General features: G+C 53.3%; 1 protein-coding gene across 1 annotated transcript; it reads left to right on the top strand.

The window, feature by feature from the left end:
* The first annotated feature begins 1387 nt into the window (after nucleotides 1-1387).
* SHOX2 (short stature homeobox 2) lies at nucleotides 1388-6334 on the top strand. The gene is made up of 5 exons (XM_030954829.1): nucleotides 1388-2026; nucleotides 3049-3257; nucleotides 5565-5622; nucleotides 5708-5796; nucleotides 5878-6334. Exons 1-5 carry the CDS (start codon nucleotides 1759-1761, stop codon nucleotides 6127-6129), a joined length of 876 nt encoding a protein of 291 aa, XP_030810689.1. The 5' UTR covers nucleotides 1388-1758; the 3' UTR covers nucleotides 6130-6334.
* Nucleotides 6335-19997: the final 13663 nt, after the last annotated feature.

Raw genomic sequence — 19997 nt, 5'->3', positions numbered from 1 at the left:
TCCACCGCCGAGCGCGGCCAGGCGGCCGCAGCGAGCGCCGAGCCATCGATGCGGCGCGCCGGCGAGCGCCCACGCGGGACGGGCGGGGGTCGGGCGGGGGTCGGGACCGTGTCCCGCTGCCCACGGGGGTGCAGAGCCCGCGGAGCGCTGTCCTCACCGTGCCCGACACGGCGGCCAACGCGGTCACCCACGGGCGCACCGCGTGACACGCCGCGGGTGACGCGCAGGAAGGGAGCGTGGGTGGTCCCGGGGTCGGGGTCCCGCTGCCCACGGGGGTGCAGAGCCCACGGAGCTCTGTCCGCACCGTGCCCAACACGGCGACCAACGCGGCGACCCACGGCGTGTCCCGCCCGCCCCGTGTCACAGCGGCACGGAGCGGTTTTCGTTCCGTCCCGGAGAGTTCCAGGAGGCTCGGGGGTTTTTGGCACCGAGAGCCGCCCCGCGGGCGGAGGGCAGCGCTCCACGCGCGGCGTGGGCAGCGCGGCCGTGCCCGCGGGACGGAGCGCGCCGGGCGCGGGTGGGCACGGACCGAGCCTGACCCACCGGGCCGGGCGGAGCCTCCGCCGGGTACCGACCAGAAATGGAACAGAACGATCGGATCGCTTCGCTTAATTCGATTTTCCTACCGAATGTGGTTCGTTTAACGCGAGCTCCCGGGTGCGCGCTCCCCCGCCACGGGAACGGCGGAACGCTCGTGGGGATAAACGAAATGTCAGCGCGGAGGGGCCGGCCAGGGTCACCGGGCCGGTCAGCAGCCGCGGCGGGTCCGTCACACCGAATGCGCCGGTGCCCCGCGCCCCGGGGATCGAAAACGCCCCGCGGGAGCGGCTCCCGGGCGGGCACCGGGACTCGCTGCCTGTCGCGACACGGTCGCGTGTGACCGGCTCGGAATAAACCCCGCTGCCACCCCCGGTCCCGGACCTGCCCCGGTAAATGAACGCTCCGTAACGTGCAGTCATCGCCCCTAAGGTCAATGAAAAATCGATACGCAGGCAAGAGTTAAACAATTCTGAATAATTTATTAGAATTTAGCGAAGGTGGGAAAGAGGCGATCTCCGTCGACAAAAGTGCTCCGCGGTGGGATTTAAAAAAACAAAGGGAAACCAATATCAGGGAAATCGGCGCGTTTGGCTCTATCTGGTGCTCGCTGCGCGCCCGCTCCTCCCGCGGCCGCGTCCCTCGCTGTCATTTCTCCCCTCGGGTTCTCGGGGCCCTCGGGCGCCCACGGAGGAACTTTCGCGGCTCCCGCGGGGCCGGGGCCGCTCCGGTTGGCCGTGCCCGGGGCTGACCCGAGCCGGGCGGGGCGGTGCGCGGAGCCTGCGCGTCCCCGCCGCCCCCCGCGCGTCCCGGTGGCCACTCCCCGCCGCCCCGGCCCCGCTCCGCGCCGCGCTCGCCCGGGACCTCGCGCACGGTCCCGCGCCTAATTAAATTAATTAGGGCGCAGCGCGCGGCGGGCGGGCGGTGCCGTGGCCGCAGTGCCCCGCGGCGGGCGGGCGACCGGCGAGGACGGGAGGAAGGAAGGGAGGAAGGAAGGGGTCCATTCAGAGCTCCGAGGGGAGGTAATTCGCCGGGAACAAGGGGCCGGCTTTGCAAAGTATAAATAGTGCCACTTCAATCGCGGCGTCGCTATCAGACCCCGGGAGCCCTGCACGTCGGGCGGCACGGCCCGGCCCGGCTCGGCACGGCCCGGGGCGCCGCCGCCGCCTCCCCGCCCCGTGGATGCCCGCCCGGGGAGCCGGGGCAGGGCGCCCCTGAGCCATGGAGGAGCTGACGGCGTTCGTCTCCAAGTCGTTTGATCCCAAAGCCAAGGAGAAGAAGGAGCTCATCACCTACCGCGAGGTGCTGGAGAGCGGGCCCCTGCGCGGCGGCGGCGGCGGCCCGCGGGAGCCCGGCGGGGCGGCGGCGGAGCCGGGCCGGGGAGGACACGGGCAGCCCGCGGCGCGGCCGGCCGGGCGCTCCCCGCCGCGGGAGCCCGACGCCGCCGCCGAGAGAGCGGCCGAGGCGGCCACCCCCAAGCTCAGCGACGGTAACGGCGGCACCGCGGGCTCCCCCTTCTCCCGTTCCCGTTCCCCGTCCTCCCCTTCCCCCGTCGGGGTCGGTACGCGCGGGCGGCCGCGGTCGCGGGTGGTCGGCGGGGCGGCTGCGCCCGGCGGTGATGGGCGGCTGCCCGGGCGATCCCAGCCGCGGGAGATCGGCGGCCGGCCTCGAAGTTTTTAGATTAAAATATTTAAACCCGGATTTAACTTGCTCCGAACGCGATCTCGTTCCCGTTCGGCATCCCACGGGAAGCCGCGCCGCTAACGAAAGCCCGGCCCCGCGGGCCCGTTCGTTCCCCGCGGCTCCGCGGACTCGCGTGGGACCGGGCCGCGCTGCCCACGCTCAGCCCCGCGCCTCCCGGCCGATCCGCCCGCGGGTGTTCCGCGCGGCACCGCGGGGCCGGCACCGGGGCCGCCCGCCGCTCCCAGGCGCTGCGGGAAGCGGCCGGGCCCGTGCCCGTGGCCGCGGGGACCCGCGGGTCGCTGCCGCCCTTTGTTCGGGCCGGCGGAGCGCCCGGAGCATCCCCGGTCGGATGCCCGCAATGAGGCGATCGGTGCGGCGGGGAGCCGCGGCGGGACCGGGCCGTGCCGGCCGGGCGGCCCCGGGGGTCGGGGCGCGGGCCCCGCTCTCCGGCCCGGGGCGCGTCTCCGGCCGAGAATTGACCAAGAGAAGCGGATCCCGGGAGCGCGGGGCGCGGAGGGGCCGCGGCGGCCGGCGGAGGCTCCGGGGACCTGTTGCTGCGCATCCCCCCGGGGGCGCGGCGGGGCCGGAGGGGAGGGCTCGGTGCGGACCCCGTTCCCCCGGCAGCGGTTACCGGAGCCAGCGGCGGAGCCCGGCACGGCAGCGGCCTAGCGCGGCCCGGGCGCGCAGGCCCCGCTCCCGGCTGCCCCGGCCCCGGGGCGCTCCCGCCCGCATCCCCCGGCCGCCGGCAGCGGCGGGAGCGGGGCCAGCCCCGGTGCCCCCGGGCCCGCCGCGCCGGCCCCGCCGCTCTGACTGCTGTGTCGTGCCCAGTGTCCCCAGAGCTGAAGGAGCGCAAGGAGGATGCGAAAGCGATGGAAGACGAAGGGCAGACGAAAATCAAGCAGAGGAGGAGCCGGACGAATTTCACCCTGGAGCAGCTGAACGAGCTGGAAAGGCTTTTCGACGAGACCCACTACCCGGACGCGTTCATGCGGGAGGAGCTGAGCCAGCGGCTGGGGCTCTCCGAGGCCAGGGTGCAGGTAGCCGGGGCCGCGTGGGTGCGTGTGCTCGGGGAAGGGGCAGCTCGGGGAGAGCCGGGGAGGTGATGGGGACGAGCCCCATCCTTCTGTCAGGGCGAGGAGGCAGCTCCGCAGCTCCCCGGCTCCCAACTTCCTCCGGCAAATCTGCCAGCGGCCTCGCCGGGTTTTGCCTGCCCGGGATTTGTGTCCCCGTCCCTTGGTTCTGCCGCGGTTTATCCCAGCTCCGCCGCTGTTCCATCCCTGCCTCGGCAGCCGCTCCCGGGCCCGCTGCCCGGCTCATCCATGGACAGCAATTCCCGTCATGGATGTCGCGACCATAAACTGAATTAGACACCGCCGAGTGAAACAATGATAGAAGCATTTTCAGCCCGTTTCACCTCGTAGCTCCTAAATGTTGAAACGGCACGAAAATTGAGCGAGGCGCTTTGTTCGGGTTTATGAAATACAGAAAGTCTGGGATTAACCCGAGATATTTTGAGCTTTCGGTCCTCCCGGGAAGCCGCGGCTTCTCTGGCTTTAACCTGCGCTTTGCACCCTCCCAAAGTTTTTGCCAAACGGGTCCCTGGGCTGCTTCCTGCGAGTTCTGTCGGGATGAGCTGAGGAGCGGGGAGGAAGGGGATCCCTCAAATGAGAACAAATGTAGCTGCTCCGGTGTATTTCCGTTCTGAAAATAAAAGAAGAGAAAATGATGGTCATTATTTGCTGGAACACATGGAGAAGTTTTAGGCCCCGAACATCTGCAGCTGGTGGAAAGTATCGCTGTAACAGATACTCCCCCTCAATCTTTGTGCTCGCAGGCACCATCTGCACCCAAGTATGCGCTCAGTCCTTGGGGGGTTTCCCTGCATCGTGTAAGGTTGTGAGGACAGAGGCAGAGCCAGCCCGGGGAACCGAAAAACTCAAACCGAGCAGCTTTTGTCAGAGCCTGAACCACAAAAAAAAAAAAAAAAAAAATAAAAAATTAAAAGTCTTCATTTTCCCTCTCTTCTCCCCCTCCTTTTTTTTATTTTTTTTTTTTTTTTTCCTGGCTGCTCGGTTGGTTTTTGGTTGGTTGGTTTTTAATTGTGTTTGTTCGTGGTTTTTAAATTTATTTTTTATTTCTGTTCACCAAACCCTAACAAAACCAAGGCAAAAAGTTGTTGGCTGTGGAAAATGGAGCAGGGAGGCGCTCGACAAAGGAGGCGGCGGCGGCGCATAATCCGCGCTCCCATGATGCCAAATCGCAGGGTGCATAATAACTTTTGGAGATTTACATAGATTAAACCCATTCCCTAGAAATCCGCCCGGAAAAAAAAAACCGCTTTTCAGTAATATTTTGCCTCGTATCTGCTCTAATTTGTAAATGACGGAAGGCGCGTTCGTTTCCACGGGAGGCTGAGGGCGAGCGTGGCTCTTGGGCAGATTTCCCGTGGCTGGAGAAAATGACAGGGCGGGAGGAATTCTTGTTTATATTTGTCTCTTAATGTAAGACCTCAAAAAATGCAATTTTTATATTGTTTTTCTTTTTTTCTGGCCGCGGGGAAAGGATTCGTTGGCCGATGTGGCTGCTGGGATGCGCTGCAGAGCCCTGGATTAAAACGGGGCTGTTTTAGGACCGGCTCTCCCCCTTTCCCTCCCTCCTTTCCCAAAGCCAGCAGAACTTCAGGCTGGGAATTTATTTTAACGATTCCATTTCCAATATTAAAAGTACGTTCTTGTCTAACGGGGCAGCCTCTTCGGTGCAAGCAAATTAGATTATTATGATAATGAGATAATTATTCCGCTTCTGCGCTACACTCCAGTGAACAGAGCAATTCGAAACTTCTTTGTAGCGAAGCTTTTAGGACCGTGATTCTCCTCCACCCCCCACAAAAAAGAGGATAAAAAGTCATAAACCCCTGTTGTCGTTGAGTTTTTCTGTAAGATAGAGCTAATTAATTTATTTATTAATGAGCACGAGCTTCTCAGGCCATTACCGCCCGTCAGTAGCGGGTATCAAGGGCGATTCCAGCCTTTTGGGAGTCTGGTGCGGAAAGAGGAGCCCGGGGCTCGGGAAATCATTTCCCTGGGGGTGCACGCTGCGCTTGGCCATTTTCGGGGGCTTCGGGCTCTTTCCCTTCTGCCTCTCGGAGCTGGGGAGCGGGGGCTGCCCGGGCGAGGGGAGCGGAGCGCACGCGCGCTCTTTGTCTGTGGGGTTTGGGGCATTTTAAATCATTTTTCATCGTGATTATGGTTATTATCGTTGTCGCTGTTGTTGTTCCGGGCGGTTTTCCGGGGCTGCCGGCGGCGGGCGCGGCCGTGACGCCGTGTCCCGCTCCGCTCCCGCAGGTTTGGTTCCAGAACCGCCGGGCCAAGTGCCGCAAGCAGGAGAACCAGCTGCACAAAGGTAGCGGGCCGGGGGCGCGCCGCGGGCACGCGCGGGGGGCTCGGGCCGCGCTGCCCGGCCCTGACCGCCCCGTCCGCCCTGCCAGGGGTGCTGATCGGCGCCGCCACGCAGTTCGAGGCCTGCCGGGTGGCTCCCTACGTGAACGTGGGCGCGCTGAGGATGCCCTTCCAGCAGGCAAGTGCGCTCGGGAGGGTGGCGCGGTGACCGCGCGGCCCCGGGGGTGACACGGGCCGCCCTCTCCGCTTGTCCCCGCAGGTGCAGGCGCAGCTGCAGCTGGACAGCGCCGTGGCCCACGCTCACCATCACCTGCACCCGCACCTGGCCCACGCCCCCTACATGATGTTCCCCGCGCCCCCCTTCGGGCTCCCGCTGGCCACCCTGGCCGAGTCCGCCTCCGCCGCCTCCGTGGTGGCCGCCGCCGCCGCCGCCAAGACCACCAGCAAGAACTCCAGCATCGCCGACCTCCGCCTCAAGGCCAAGAAACACGCCGCCGCCCTCGGGCTGTGACCGCGCCGCTGCTGCCGCTGCTTTATCGTTATTTTTTTTTTCCAAAAAAAAAAGGGGAAAAAAGAAGGGAAAAAAAGAGTTAAAAAAAAAAGGAAAAAGGAAAGAAACGAGGGAGAGGAGAAACGGACGGGAGATATATACTTATTTAAGGAATTAGAGGACGCGCAGCTGGGAAGTTCACAGGTTTTGAAACTGACCTTTTTCTGCGAAGTTCACTTTAATACAAGAAATTTGATAAGAGAGGCGGGCCTCCTTTCACGTTGCATCAGGTACTTGAGTTTAACAACCACGTCTGGAATAGCGAAAAAAAAAAAAAAGAAAAAAAAAGGAAAATAAAAAAAAAAGAAAGAAAGACTACGACGAACAGAAAAAAAAAAAGGGAAAAAAAAAGACAATTATTTCTCTGCGAATTTCTAATGGGAAACTGTCCGGGATACTTCCTCCAGCAGCATTCCGGGTTGCATGTATTTGTATTTCATTGATGGAGTCCTTTGATTCACTTGCACTTCACCCTCATCTTTAGTAGAAAAAAAAAAAACGAGACAACCACAAAAGCAAACAAACAAACGTGGCTGGGTTCTTTCTCCTTTAATCTTGGAGGGAAGCAGGCAGAGAGAGGCAGATCAAGCGCTACCTTTTCCACTCTCAAATCTTTGTTGGTCGTTTGCTGTCCCACCTCTGAAATAAAAGGGAGCGGAACGCGCCAGGAGAGCGGAGTTTGCCTCCCTTTGCCGGGTCTCTCCTGTCCTGAGGGCAAAAGTAAATGGAAAAAAAAAAGGAAAAGGAAAAAAAAAAAAAAGAGAGTATTTAATTCCCAACCACCACTTGACACCACGGCAATTTCCAATAAGAGGTACTGGGTACATGTAAAATATGTTGATACACACGAACAAAGTTTATTTTGGCTATAACTTGTGAATTGATAGTTGACTGTCAAACATTTACATTTTATCTCATAAAGGTGTATCTATTCACGTAACCTTGTGATTTTTTTGGTTATTATTATTATTATTTGAGAGACGTATAGCTATTTAACCTGGGGTACCCTGCAGTCAGTGATTGTTATCCCAGATTTTGCCATCTGACCCTCATGCTTATTGCCAAGACAGAGGGAAAGCTCTTCTACGCGAACTTTGGTACGGACGGGCTTTGTATCTATTTGTTCTCCATGAAAACAAAATTATTTATATTGACCATATTTTTTCTAGTGTATTTTAAGTTATTTAAAAAAGAAAAAAGAGAAAAAAAAAAAGAAAGCAAGATGCTGTTATCTCATTGCATTTGTTGTCAGTACAATATATTTTGTTTCACTCAGGTTTGCTTCACCTTTTTTAATCCATTCTCGACGTCACGAATTTCAATAAGTGCCAAGGAATGAATTTAAGACACTTTGCCTATTGACTGACGGGGGGCCGGTTCGGGGGCCGGTGCCAGCTCCCTGCCGGGACTGTCGGTGTCCAGCCAGCGGTGATGTTCTTTCTTTTCCGTGTTCTCACCTCCTGTAGATCTCGCACGTTTCTTTCCGCTCCGTAGATGTCGCGACACGCCGATAGCGCTCAGCACGACGAGGAAGCGCCGCTCGCCTCCGCGCAGCTTTTTTAAAACATTTTTTCCCCCCCTCCACTTTGTGTGAGTTTTCCCCGAGTTTCGGCTGCACAAACCGGGACGTTCGCGTTGGGCTTTTCTGCGGCAGCCGAGCCGGGCGGACGCTCTATAGCGATTGTGTCTTTGCGAGTTCTGTCAGGTTCCCTCAGGTAATAAAAGCGAGCAAAGCGGAACGGCTCGGAATCTTTTCCAGGGCGGGATCCGGGGGCACCGGGACCCCCCGCACCCGAGCAGAGGCCGCACCGTGCCCGGGCATTGCCCGCACCCGCCCGCTCCCACCGGGCGCTCCCCCCACGCCGGGATTCTCCTCCCGGGGCGCCGGGAAGCTCCGGGAAATGCCGGCGGGAGGAGCCGCTCCGGGGCCAGCGATGGACCGGGCTGGCGGGGGATGCGCAGCCCCAGACCCAGAAGGGTCGGGAAAGGTTGGGAAGGGTCCCCAGGGCCGGCTGCGGCACCGCGGGCAGCGGCGGGAGAGCCCGAGGTGTCCCCGCGGGATGAGCAGGGACAAGGACCGGGATAAGGACAGGGACAGTCAGGACACTCCCGGCGAGGCCCCAGTCAGCGAGAGCCAAAGCAGCTCGGCTGTTCCTGTGCTAATAACGGGCTGGAAATGATAGATTTTACATTAGGTAAAACAGCTTTATTGCAGCAAAAGTAAGATACTGCTAATTATAAAGTCAATAAAAGTACCGGTGCTGTCGATTGATCCCGAATAGAGCAGTTCATTAATATGTGCATGAGAGCATGGCAGGCTCAGCCCCGGCCTCAGCCACCCTCTCCCTCCTCCAAATAAACCTGCCAGGTCCTACCTGCTCTGCTTAAAGCACAGCTGGTTGAGGTGGAGCTGCCCAAAGCCTCGTGCAGGTTTTTGGGGGGTGTAACACAAACGTGGTGGGAACCTCAAACCTTCCCCCGGCTCTTGGCACGTCTGTCTTCAAGATGGTTGTAATAAAAAGTCAGGGAAAATGGGCTTTCATCCTATCAGGGAAGGTGATTGGATGGTGTGAGAGAACAGTGTGGTTTTTAGCACAGCTGTGATTAAAATAAAATAGCCTTAACGGGATGTTTTTGGACAGGAATACTCACATTCCTGGTTCCCTTGGACTGGAATCCCTAATAAGTCTACAGGCCAACAGAAGTTGGCCAGGACTCTTCTGTTTCTATTTTATTTCTTAGAGTGTCTGAACCTCTATAAAACCCCGTAGATTTCCCCAGATTTAATTATGGATATTTCAGGAACCAGCCAGCTCTCACAGCCCGTGCTTCCTGCAGATAAAACTTTGGTGTGGGATTGACGCGCTGGCCTGAGCAGGGGGGTGGAGAAGGGATCCAGAAATGCTGCAGGAAGGACAAACACCTGTTCCTGTCCTGGCAGAGCCCGTGTTGGGCTCCCGCAGGCCCTGGCGTGGGTTCTGTGGGGCTGAAGGGGCAGTTCCCACATTTTGTTGTCTCCCTGCAGCAGCAGAGTGAGGAGAGCGGGGCAGGGAGCAGCCAGAGCTCTGACAGGGAGCTCCAGCCCCGCGGATCCTGCCCGGGTCTCAGCTCTGCACACACCCAGGCTGGCAAGGGAACAGCGTGCCTGAGGAGGTGCAGAGCCCTGGGCACAAACCCGCTGTGTCCCCTGGGGCTCTCTCACAGCTCAGCTCCCCCAGGCCGAGCTCTCAGAGCTGCCTTTTGGAGGAGCAGCCTGGGAACAGCAGCCGAGCCTCTGTGGGATCCTTGGAGGGAGCTGTGGCTGGGCAGGCAGGGAATAAATGCTGTGTTGTGCCAGCAGTACAGCCTGTGCTCCTTCCTGCCCAGCAAATATTGATACTTGCTCCATTTTGTGGCTGTTCCCGTTTTGTTTGCCCTTGAGTCCTCAGTCCCTATTTCTGAGCCTGACTTCCCTCACTGTGAGGTGCCAGCAGGTGAAAGGGCACCTCGAAGGTCCCGTCCTGTGTAGGTTTGAGGAGTAAAACCAGGAGATCTGAATCCCTTTGGTGGTTCTGAGGTGGGCAGCAAAGCTCTGCAGGGACCTGCAAAAGTTGTGTTCGTTTTTAAATTTCACTTCCCTGCATTCAAAGAGTGACTGCCCCTGGTTTTCCTGGAGGATCCAGTGAGTGTTCCCAGCCACGGGAGCTGTCACTACTCACACTTTACACCAGCACTCAGCCTTCCCTCCAGGTGTTCTTTAGGCAATTAACTTGGTGTGAGTGAAGGAAATCCTCAGAATTTTCGACACCCCGAGTCCCCCTGCTCTGCTGGCAGGCTCTGGGCTTTGGGATGTGTTTGTGCTGCTCTGCCAGCTCCTCCTGGCCCCAGTTCCCAAGGGCAGAACCAGCAGAGCCACCAACGCCCATCAGCTCCCTCAGCCCTGTGCTAACGGCGGGGCTGCTTTGACAGGGGGAAGAGCCACACAAACCCCTCCCTTCCCCGGGTGGGGGTGATTGGTGGGGCTGGGAGTGCCAGTGCTGTGAGTGCCAGTTTTGGTGCTGTTTTGGTGCAGTGAGTGCCGGCACTGCTGCCCAGCCTCCCAGGGAACAATTCCTTCCCAAATCCCACCCATCACTTCGAAGCCATCCGCCCCCCTTGCCCTGTCTCTACACGCTCTTAGAAAAAATACCTGAATTTTGGAAGCAGCCAGAAGAAGACACAAGGATTCTCCTGAAGGTGATTTTAGTTCAGTGACTGAATTCTGCTGAGGGCTGGCCCAGGTGGCCTCCCCTCCTGGTGTGCCAGAGCATCCAGCAGGGGCTTTGGCACCCCAGCACAGACAGCAGTGTGCAAACTGTTATTATTAACAACAACACACTTCCCACCCTCTCATTGTCCTTTGAGTAAATATTTAAGCAGTGGAAACTTGGCTTGCACTTCCCCAGACTGGCAATCTGCTGGAAACTGAGATCCTGCCTGGATCCCCTTACAAAATCCCTGTGAACACTCAGAACATCTTTTTCACCACTCCTCTGCTTTATGGACACACTTTAATTATTATGCAGATTCTCCTTTAGGAAATATTTGGATTTGGAAGTGTTTGGCCATGTGGTAATCTTTAGGAAGAAGGTAAACATATTCTTTGTTAAAGAAAATGTAAATAAAGAATTGCCCCAAAATATCTCAGAGAGGTTAAATGCAGGACAATGGGAACCACATGGAAATATTCCTGCTGGCCCTGGCAGGGAACCCAGGGATGTTCCCTGTGACTTTGGTGACTGCAGCAGGAATTCTGCTGGGGTCCTGACCCTGTAAGAAAAGGAAAACAATAGGGTAAGGAATTAACTGGGTTTGGTGGATTTGAAACCACAGAATCCCAGACTGGTTTGGAAAGGATTTTGGTGTTCATCCCACCCCACCCCTGTCCTGGGCAGGGACACCTTCCACTGTCCCAGGTGCTCCAAACCCTGTCCAGCCTGGCCTTGGGCACTGCCAGGGATCCAGGGCCAGCCACAGCTGCTCTGGGCACCCTGGGCCAGGGATTTCCTGATCTCCCAGCCAGGAATTCCCTCCCAATATCCCATCTTTCCCTTTGTCATCCCATACCTGCTTTAGATTATCCCAGTTACTGAAGAGCCATTCACTTACAGAGATACCACGGCTCCAACATCCATCCTCCCTCTGCACAGGGGTGGGAGCTCATCCCAGGGCTCCTGCTCGTGTTTTAGCTGCTTTTCCCCCTTGTGCAATCCCTGCAGTGGGATTTGGTTATTCCCACACGGCTGGAACTGCAGGACAGCATTTCCTGATGGATCTGATGGCAGATCAGATCACCAAGGCCCTGGTGGGTTTTGTCCCTGTTCCATGCAGCTGACAAAGAGCTCTGCAACCTTAAGCAGATGACAATTTTTACATGTGTAATCAGTTTAATTACACAAGCTGTTTACAATACTTTCCTACCCAGGTAAAGGATTCTGTATGAATTTCAAAACTAATTTGGCCACATCAACACTGCTAAAGGAAACAGGAACATTTGCAATTCATGCATTATTTTACGTTCAGATGTAATTAATCTGGATTATTTTCTAATGAACTCGTTTTGCTGGAAATCAAGAACTTCTTTTCCTGGGCTGGGGAAGTGCCTGTGGATTTTCCCTCTGAGCTCTCTGGCAGAAATCTGCCCTGAGCTGTGTCTGTGCAACAATGGAGAGGCAGATTTACAGGGTGCCAGCTCTGCTCTGGGCCTGCAGGAAGATGAATGCAGATGAATTAAGCCTTCCCTCAGAAATGGAACATATACACTTCAATTGTTATTAGCCAAGAGATGGCCTGGGCCAGGCTGAGCTCTGGGTCAAGTACTCCTGTGGGTAATTTATCTCCAGGGCTCTCAAATGTAGGAATTTATTTAAATTTTGTTTCAAGTTGTGCAGGAGTTCTTTAAGTGTCCTTCTCAGTTTTCAGGAAAATAAAAACAAACACTGAGCAGGATTTGGGTTTGTTTTTAACTATTTCCTGTGTGCTTGCACAGTCATGGGTCATTCATGTGGGGGATCTCTGGGGGTTCAGTGGATTCAGATGTTGTCAAGGAGGAAAAGGGGAGTTTGGTCTTGTCTAAGTGCAGAGAACTTGGAGCAGAGGTGTGGATTCATGCTGGAGGCTCAAGCAGCCAAGAGAATAACTGGAGCAGAAAGAGGAACTTTTGTTCTGCCATTTGCAATTAAAATTCAGAGAATCACAGAATGCTTTGGGTTGGAAGGGACCTTAAAGCCCATCCCACTCCACTCCACTCCCTGCTGGGGACAGGGACACCTTCCACCATCCCAGGGTGCTCCAAGCCCAGCCCAACCTGGCCCTGAAAAATGCTCAGACTTTTGTATTTTAACACCTATACAATGGGGGTGGTCACGATTTCAGCATGGAATTGAAATTGCAAAAATTTAAATAAAACCTCCATAATCCTGCAAGTTGTTCTTGAGGCTGCACTGGGTCCCTCTGTGGGCAGCACCCCCTGGCCCTGTGGTCTGAGGAGGAGGATGGAAGGATGGCCTCCCACCAGCCTTTCCAGAGAAGGAGCTGCAGAATGTAAATGAAAACAAAACAAAACAAAACAAAAAAATCAGGTTTGGGCACAGAAGAAATGCATTGGCCACAAATTGCATTTTTCCTGATTTCTGTACAGCTCTCCAATTGGCACAACCTTGTTTAGCTTCAAAGATCTAAGAAAATTACAGCCCAAGGCTCTTGGATGGTGCCTGAGCGTGGCTCTTATCGCTGAAATCCTGGGGAATAATTTAAGGCCAAATGTCCATCCCAGCTCTCCTGCTCGGACATTCCCAATGTTTGCCCTGGGACACCCAGGCAGGCAGAAAATGTGGGCAGTCTTTGGAGCAGTCTCACATGAAAAAGGTGTAAAATTGTCAAAAGCAGCTGCAGTTCCTGCAGAGAAGCATCCTGGAGCGTCCCAGGCAGTGGGAGGTGTCCCTGCCATGGCAGGGGTGGGAGGAGATGATTTTTGAGGCCTCTCCCAACCCAAACTGCTCTGGGATTCTGAGTTCCCTGGAAATAAATAACCTGAGAACACCTCTTGGGAGCAATCTGCTGATGGTCCTTGAATGGCAAGGTTGAGGAAAGAGCCAAAGGAGTGAATTCCAGCAAAGCCCTGACAGCTGGGGGGCTGTGGGTGCTGTGCATGGCTCCAGCCCAGCCCAGGCAGGGGCGCTGGGAGCCACAACCCAGCTCTGCTGCAGGTGGGGAGGGAACAGGGGAGGTTCTGTGTGTGACACAGGGGCCAAAGCAGCAGGAACCCATCCCTGCAGGAACCCATCCCTGCAGGCAGGGAAAATCCAGGATGGGCCATGGATGGGGACAGGGACAGGGAATGTGGGAATGGGGAGGGGCACGGGGAGTCTGGTGGGAGCCATGCACAAAACCAGGAGCATTTCCAAGTCTCCTGGATGCCCAACCAGCTGGGCACGATGCTCTGGTTCTAATAAACAGTCTCAGGCTGTTTCAAGGGAAATTTAGGTGGGATATTAGGAAAAAGTTTTACAGAAAGGCGATAACGTCCTGGAATGTTCTGCCTGGGTGTGTTTAACAAAGCCTGGATGTGGCACTGGGTGCCAGGGTTTAGCTGAGGTGTTGGGGCTGGGCTGGACTCGATGGTCTTTAAGGTCTCCTCCAGCCTGGTCATTCTGTGATTCTGTGATTCTGTGGATTCTGTGGATTCTGTGGATTCTGTGGATTCTGTGAATTCTGTAAACCCAAATGGACTCATGGAATGCTTTGTTCACTCATCAATTTTTTCCCCGGATGAAACAGCCCAAGGGAGCCTGGGCAGTCTGTGCCACACAGGCTGGCAGTGCTGGCCCTCCCAGAGCTTGGGAATTCAGCAGGTAAAGGTGGGAAGGGAAATCCCCAGTTTGGCCCTCGGAATGCCATTGTCTCGTGCACTTTTGTGTCCCACGGAAGGAGCAGAACCATGGAGTGCAAGCAGAAAATTCAATTTTCCTGCTATCCATTAATCCATCATCCATGAATGGCCGCTGTCTCCAACATTCCCAGGGACAGGGAAAACAAAACTCCTCCAGGGGAGCTGGGGGGTCCCTGAAGGGATCACGGCTGGATGAAGGGCATGGAGATCATCCTCATCCTCTCCAAATGTCCTCCTGGCCTCGCACCTGCTGCCAGCAAGGCAATTCCAGAGTGAGGGTGATGGAAACCATGCTGGAAAGGGGATGTGCAGTGATGGAAAGGAAGACAGAAGATTTTAAGCTTTAAATAATATTTTTTCCCCCCTCCAGGATTTGTTCAGAGAGGCACAGGAACTGCCAACCTCACCCTGGCTACCAGCAAACTGTGAGCATTTAAACACAATTAATGCAAAATAGCATTTAATTCTAACCGAATTCCCTCATTTGCAGCACGTGGATAATATTCCAGTGGGGTATGACTCCATGGAAAGTCTCATGAGCAGCACTCACTGAGCTGGAGCTCTGTCTGTGTAAGTGCAACTTCACAAAGGACAATTTTTATTTTTGACATCCATTTTAAAGGAAATTCAAACCTAAGTAACAACTTATGTTCCAAGCTCTCAGCAGAGCCTTTGGATCCCCAAAATAAACTGTTGGTTTAACATTTATTTGTGCCCAAACCCACCCACATTTGTTTGCAGAGATCAAAGTGGGTTTCCAGTTTACAGCCGAAGCTGTGGCCGTGGCAGAGCTGTGGAAACCCTCCCCGGGTGTTGGAGCAGAGCGTGTTTAAACACAGCTCTGCAGCCAAAAAATCACACAGAGCCCTGGGCTCCGGGGGCACCCTCGAGCCCTTTGTAGGCTCCGTTTGGGATTTCAGAGGGGAAAACATCCCCGGATCAGTCATTTCCCAGCGCCTTTATTTCCCTCTCAAAGCGCAGGGCAGCAAACAGCTCTGCCGAAGTGATGTGAAAAGGTTTCCAGCTGGGAGGACGTGTTGGGATCTTAAGCCTCATGCTGGAGCAGCTCCTTGCTGCTGGAGATGAATCCCAGCATCTTCCCCTCCTTCTCCTGGAGGGAGCAGAGCTCCAGCTGCCCACAGGGACCTTCCACAGCGTTTTCCCAGCCCATCCCCTGGGAACCACGGGGAGGTAAAAGTTAATGATGACTGTGCATCTAAATCCTGGCAGGGCTGGAATTCAGGGGATCAAGGACTGCAGGAGCTGCTGAACAGAATCAGAGTTACCTCGTGTTCAGGCACTCCCCACTGGGCAGATACTTGGAGCAGCAGATGTGAAGTTAATGGCATTTAATAAAATATCTGCAAAGGGAAAGATACCAGTTCAGTATCAGAGAGAACAGGATGAGTGCCCTGGCTACATTTCCATGGCCAATCTGGTTCCATTTCTACCACCCCTTTATCAATAGTTCAGGCTTGATTATTTGGGTTAAAAAAAAAAAAAGAAAACATTGGGCTCCAGGAGCAGCCCAACCTTCTCAAGGACGTGGTGGATTTTAGCTGATGTTGGTTTCTGCTCAGTGGAACTATTGGCAGTTGCTGTGTGTGAGGGTCTTGATCTTTAAAGCATCAATTCACGGCGTGTTTGTCTTTCCCCGTGCCTGCTGTCTGCAAATCCTTTAGCAGGCAGAGATCTGGGGCAGTCCTGACCACAGCAGCATATTTTATTTGTTGAAAATCAGTTTTGTATTGTAATAAAGATTATTTGCTGTGGCAGCCTGGGTTTTTTTTCTGGAGACTGATTTATACCTGTCCAGACAGCTAAAGAAAAATGCCTTAAGACTTAACTGCACAATTCTATTATCCTAAGTACCAACTCTCAAATTCCTGTAGTGAACTGACTGTGAATTTCTGATTAAAAATGAATTCTAATTAATTTAAGGATCAGAAAGAAACAAAAGGAAAGCCATGAGCTGCTACCTGACATCACGGATGGGAATGGTCTGGAGTGGATGGAGGGCTGAAAATGTGAGAACAGATCCTGGAATCCCAGAGTGAGTTGGAGGGACCTTAAAGCTCATCTGCCATGGGATGCCTTCCACCGCCCCAGGCTGCTCCAATCCCCTTCCAGCCTGGCCTTGGACACTTCCAGGGATGGGGTGGAAGCAGCTCTGCTCCGTGGTGGGGCTGAGCTGGATCCCCTGGCAGGGCCTGACAGGGCAGGAAGGGAAACCTGCAGTGAGAGCATCACGGAGAGCTCCCTCCTGGAGTGTCCTCCTGAAGGTATTTCTGCTGTCAGAGGGTCCACAAGTCTGCAACTGGGGGTTCAGCAGCTCAGCCCTGTGATGGGGGGCAGAAACGCCAAATTTAACATCACCAGGAGGAGGTGGAGGGAGGGATGGGCACTCCTGGATGGACTCGGGGCTGGGACAGGGGAGAGGGAGCTGAAGTTGAGGATGAAAAGGCAGCAATGAGTCCGTTTGGAAACATTCTGCCTTTATGATCTTTGGCAGGGGGTGACTTTCTGCTGCTCTCTCCTCTCTCCTGCCCAGGACCCCGTTCCTGGCTGGTCCCATTGGTCCCACTGGGATGTTTCTATTCACAGCACTTTGGGCTGGGTGTGCAGGGCCAGCTTAACCCCTGAGACCCAGCTCAGCTGGGACAAGCTCAGCTTCCCTCAAATCAGCTGCCCGAGGAGGGGCCTCCTCCTCTGGGAACCTCCTTTCCAGAGGGGAAAAGTGCCCAGGGATTGGTTGTGTGTCCCCCTCTCCCCTCAGCCTGACTTCCATGGGCTCCTTCCACCATCCCAGCTTGCTCCAAGCCCTGTCCTGGAGCACTTCCAGCCAGGAATGCAGGTGACATGGGAAAAACAAGCAGTGGAGATGGAAAATGGTCACTCACACAGGCAGCATTCATCAAAAACCAGCCCTCAACCCCTGCTTATTTAACTTTTTGTTTGCTTGTTTTTAATTCTTTAATATAAACCAGTCACTTTTAATTATTTTAGATGCAACCAGAGCCCCTTTTTTTTCTGATTTAAACCAGTTACAAATATAATTTTCTCGTTGCAAACCCAAGGAGTCCCTAAAGCAGTTCCAGATGCCAGACATGGACATTTGTAACATTCCTACTGGGGGGAGAACTTTGGATATTGAATCCAAAGCAACAAGCTTAGCAAACAAGACACTGACACATGAAGAGATAACATGGTGAGAAGAAAAAAGTTCAGTCTATAAAATTTCAATGAAACTTCTCCAATTCATACAAAGAGTTTTACAAACGTTGGTTTAAGCAAAGGCATGGCTCAGAAATGAAACCTGAAAAAGAATGAAAGAACTGGACTGGGGAGAAGTGGAATAAAATGGAAGGAAGAGGCAAAAGAAGAGAATAAACAGTAAACAAATAGGGACTTGAAAAAGAAGTGCAAAATGTCAAAGGAGACAAGCAGAAAATCAAAAGAAATGCCAAGGAAGAATAATTTCAACAAGGCAGGGATAAAAAATGGAGCTGGATGAGGAAAAGTGCAAGAAATACCAGGAGTTACAATGTTCTAAAGACAACAAAACTGTGAAAACACTCAGGAGGAAAGAGAAAATATGAAAAACCTCATTTTGTATTAATTGTGTTCCCTTTCAGACACCACATTCCAACGCTGGAAAAAACTGCTGTAATGAGATTATTGTTTACAGCAGGTTATTTATTCCTCAGCTGCTTCCTGTTCAGCCTGCCCGTGTTTGATCTCATTCTGTCAAACCTTGCAGTGCAGCCCCTGAGTTGCTACCTGAAAATAAAGACTTAATCACGCCAATGGATTTGGAACAAAAATCCTCATTATGGCCCCATTTTTCCTAACGGCTTTGTGTGATTACCCAAAGCTCAGGCTGCAGCTTTGCAGCTTCTGGCAATCTCCAGCCATTTATGGTTGGGGGCTTGGCTTGTTCCTTGACCTTGAGCAGCTCAGGTTTGGGGTGGCAGTCACCCAGGATCTCCCCTTCAGTGCAATGCCAAGAAACACAAATTCAATTAAATATTAGAGCCCAAATATTTAGACAGAATAATTACATCTAATCCCTTAATGGTTGTTGAAAATTGCTGCTCTCACAGCATGGCAAATCTTTGTATTTTTGGGGAAAAGAACATTGGGAAACAGGCATGAAACACCCCAAAGAAGCAATTAGCTAAACAATCCCAGGAATACACTGAGGAAGCAAGTGGAGAATGTTGTATGGAGATGTGGTTCGTGAGGGAAAATGATTTTATTATCATGTGTTTTAAACAAGCAGGTGCCCACATTTTTCATGCAACGGCACAATTACGTTAGGCACTAAAATCAGATTTTAACGTACTTTTAAATGTTCTCCCTTCCCCTCCACTCCAGGGTTTGAAAGTGTGGCTTTTGTCACCATTCCCGTGCCTTCCAAAGGTTCCTTTAAGCACCCCACAATTACCAGAGCTGGCTAATAGACCATCTCCTTGATAAACTTCCTCGTTAATGGGAGCCCAGGACAAAAAACGAGCCTGGTTCTTTAAAAGTTTATCCCTGTGGCACCATCATGTAAGCATCCATATGGGACAGTAAAAATGGAAGACGACACATTAAATGACATTATTATAAAATGCAATACTCTTGGAATGATCCCTTATTAAATTAGGCTCTATGATCTGAGATGAATTTCCCCGATCCCTAATCCATCACCAGAGAAATATTAAAAGATAGGTCTCAACTGGCATTAGAATCGCACTCAGTCTCTACTTTCATTATTTTGAATTAGGGTGCTACTGGGGGGAAGCCTCTTAATGAGAATTAGAGTGATTCACTGGCCTCCTTTTGGATTTTGACAAGTAAAATATTAACTCTTCAGTCACAGCTGTCGGAATTAAAATACTTGGCAGCCACAGATGCACAAATTAAATTGGCCTTTATGTTTCCATATTGCTGACCTCCTTAGAGGCAAAAACATCAAACCCAACAATAACAGCAAACCCACAGCATGTCATTCCTTGGAAGAAAATATATTTATTGAAGTTTTTATATTTGTTTCAGTTTTGAACACATAATTGAACAAATACGGGACGTTTCTACAAAAGGCTCTTATTTTAATTTTGCGCTCTGTAAAACTTCAGCTACAAATCAGTTCCTCTGAACCATTAATCAGGCAATAAAATAATAAATGAAGTTATTTCGGGGATTTCTTAACTGTTTAAACCAACATAAATCAGATTTACATGCAGTGCATCAGTGAAAACATCTTAATGGCTTTGACTGGCATTTCTTTGGGATTGTTTCTCTGGTTTTAATAGATTCTTTTTCTTAGAAACAATATTTGAAAATGCACAATTACTGCAAAAGAACAAGGCTTTTTATTAGCAGCGCTCCAGTTTGGAACAGCAAAACAAGCTGGAGTTTAGCAATGTCAAGAAAAGATCCTTTCTGATCTTTCCCCCTCTTTTTTGATTTACTGCTGTGGCAGTGGAATTTCAATTAATCTCAGTTAAACGTGCCTCGATTAAGTGTATTTCAATAATAATAAGAGTTTCCAAAGTGGAATTGCAGCATGGAAAAGAAAGGAAGGGTGCAGAAGTGATGCAGAGGTGGCTTTATTTTTATTCTTTTAAGCTTTCCTTAAATTCTCTGATCCATCACACCCAGGGCAGCCCGGGGTTTGTTATCCTTGCCTGTGTCTCTGGTCACCTCCAGCGCTGTCCCTCCTCCCTAACGATCCCGCATTGATCCAGCTGGGAGTGCTGGGAGAGGCTCCAGGGGATGGGGATGGGGATGGGGATGGATGCCCTGGAGCCCCTCATCCTCCCCACAATCCCGGGGTGAGCTCCCTGGACCTGCCCTGTGCAGGGAAAATCGGGGGCTGAGGCCAAGGCAGGCACAGGGGGTGAATTTTGGCTCCTAGGGAGAGGTCACAGAT

This window comes from Camarhynchus parvulus, chromosome 9 (genome assembly GCF_901933205.1).
Source record: "Camarhynchus parvulus chromosome 9, STF_HiC, whole genome shotgun sequence".
Lineage (NCBI taxonomy): Eukaryota > Metazoa > Chordata > Aves > Passeriformes > Thraupidae > Camarhynchus > Camarhynchus parvulus.
Note: the sequence above shows the minus strand (reverse complement) of the source record. Positions and strands in the feature narration are given on the sequence as shown.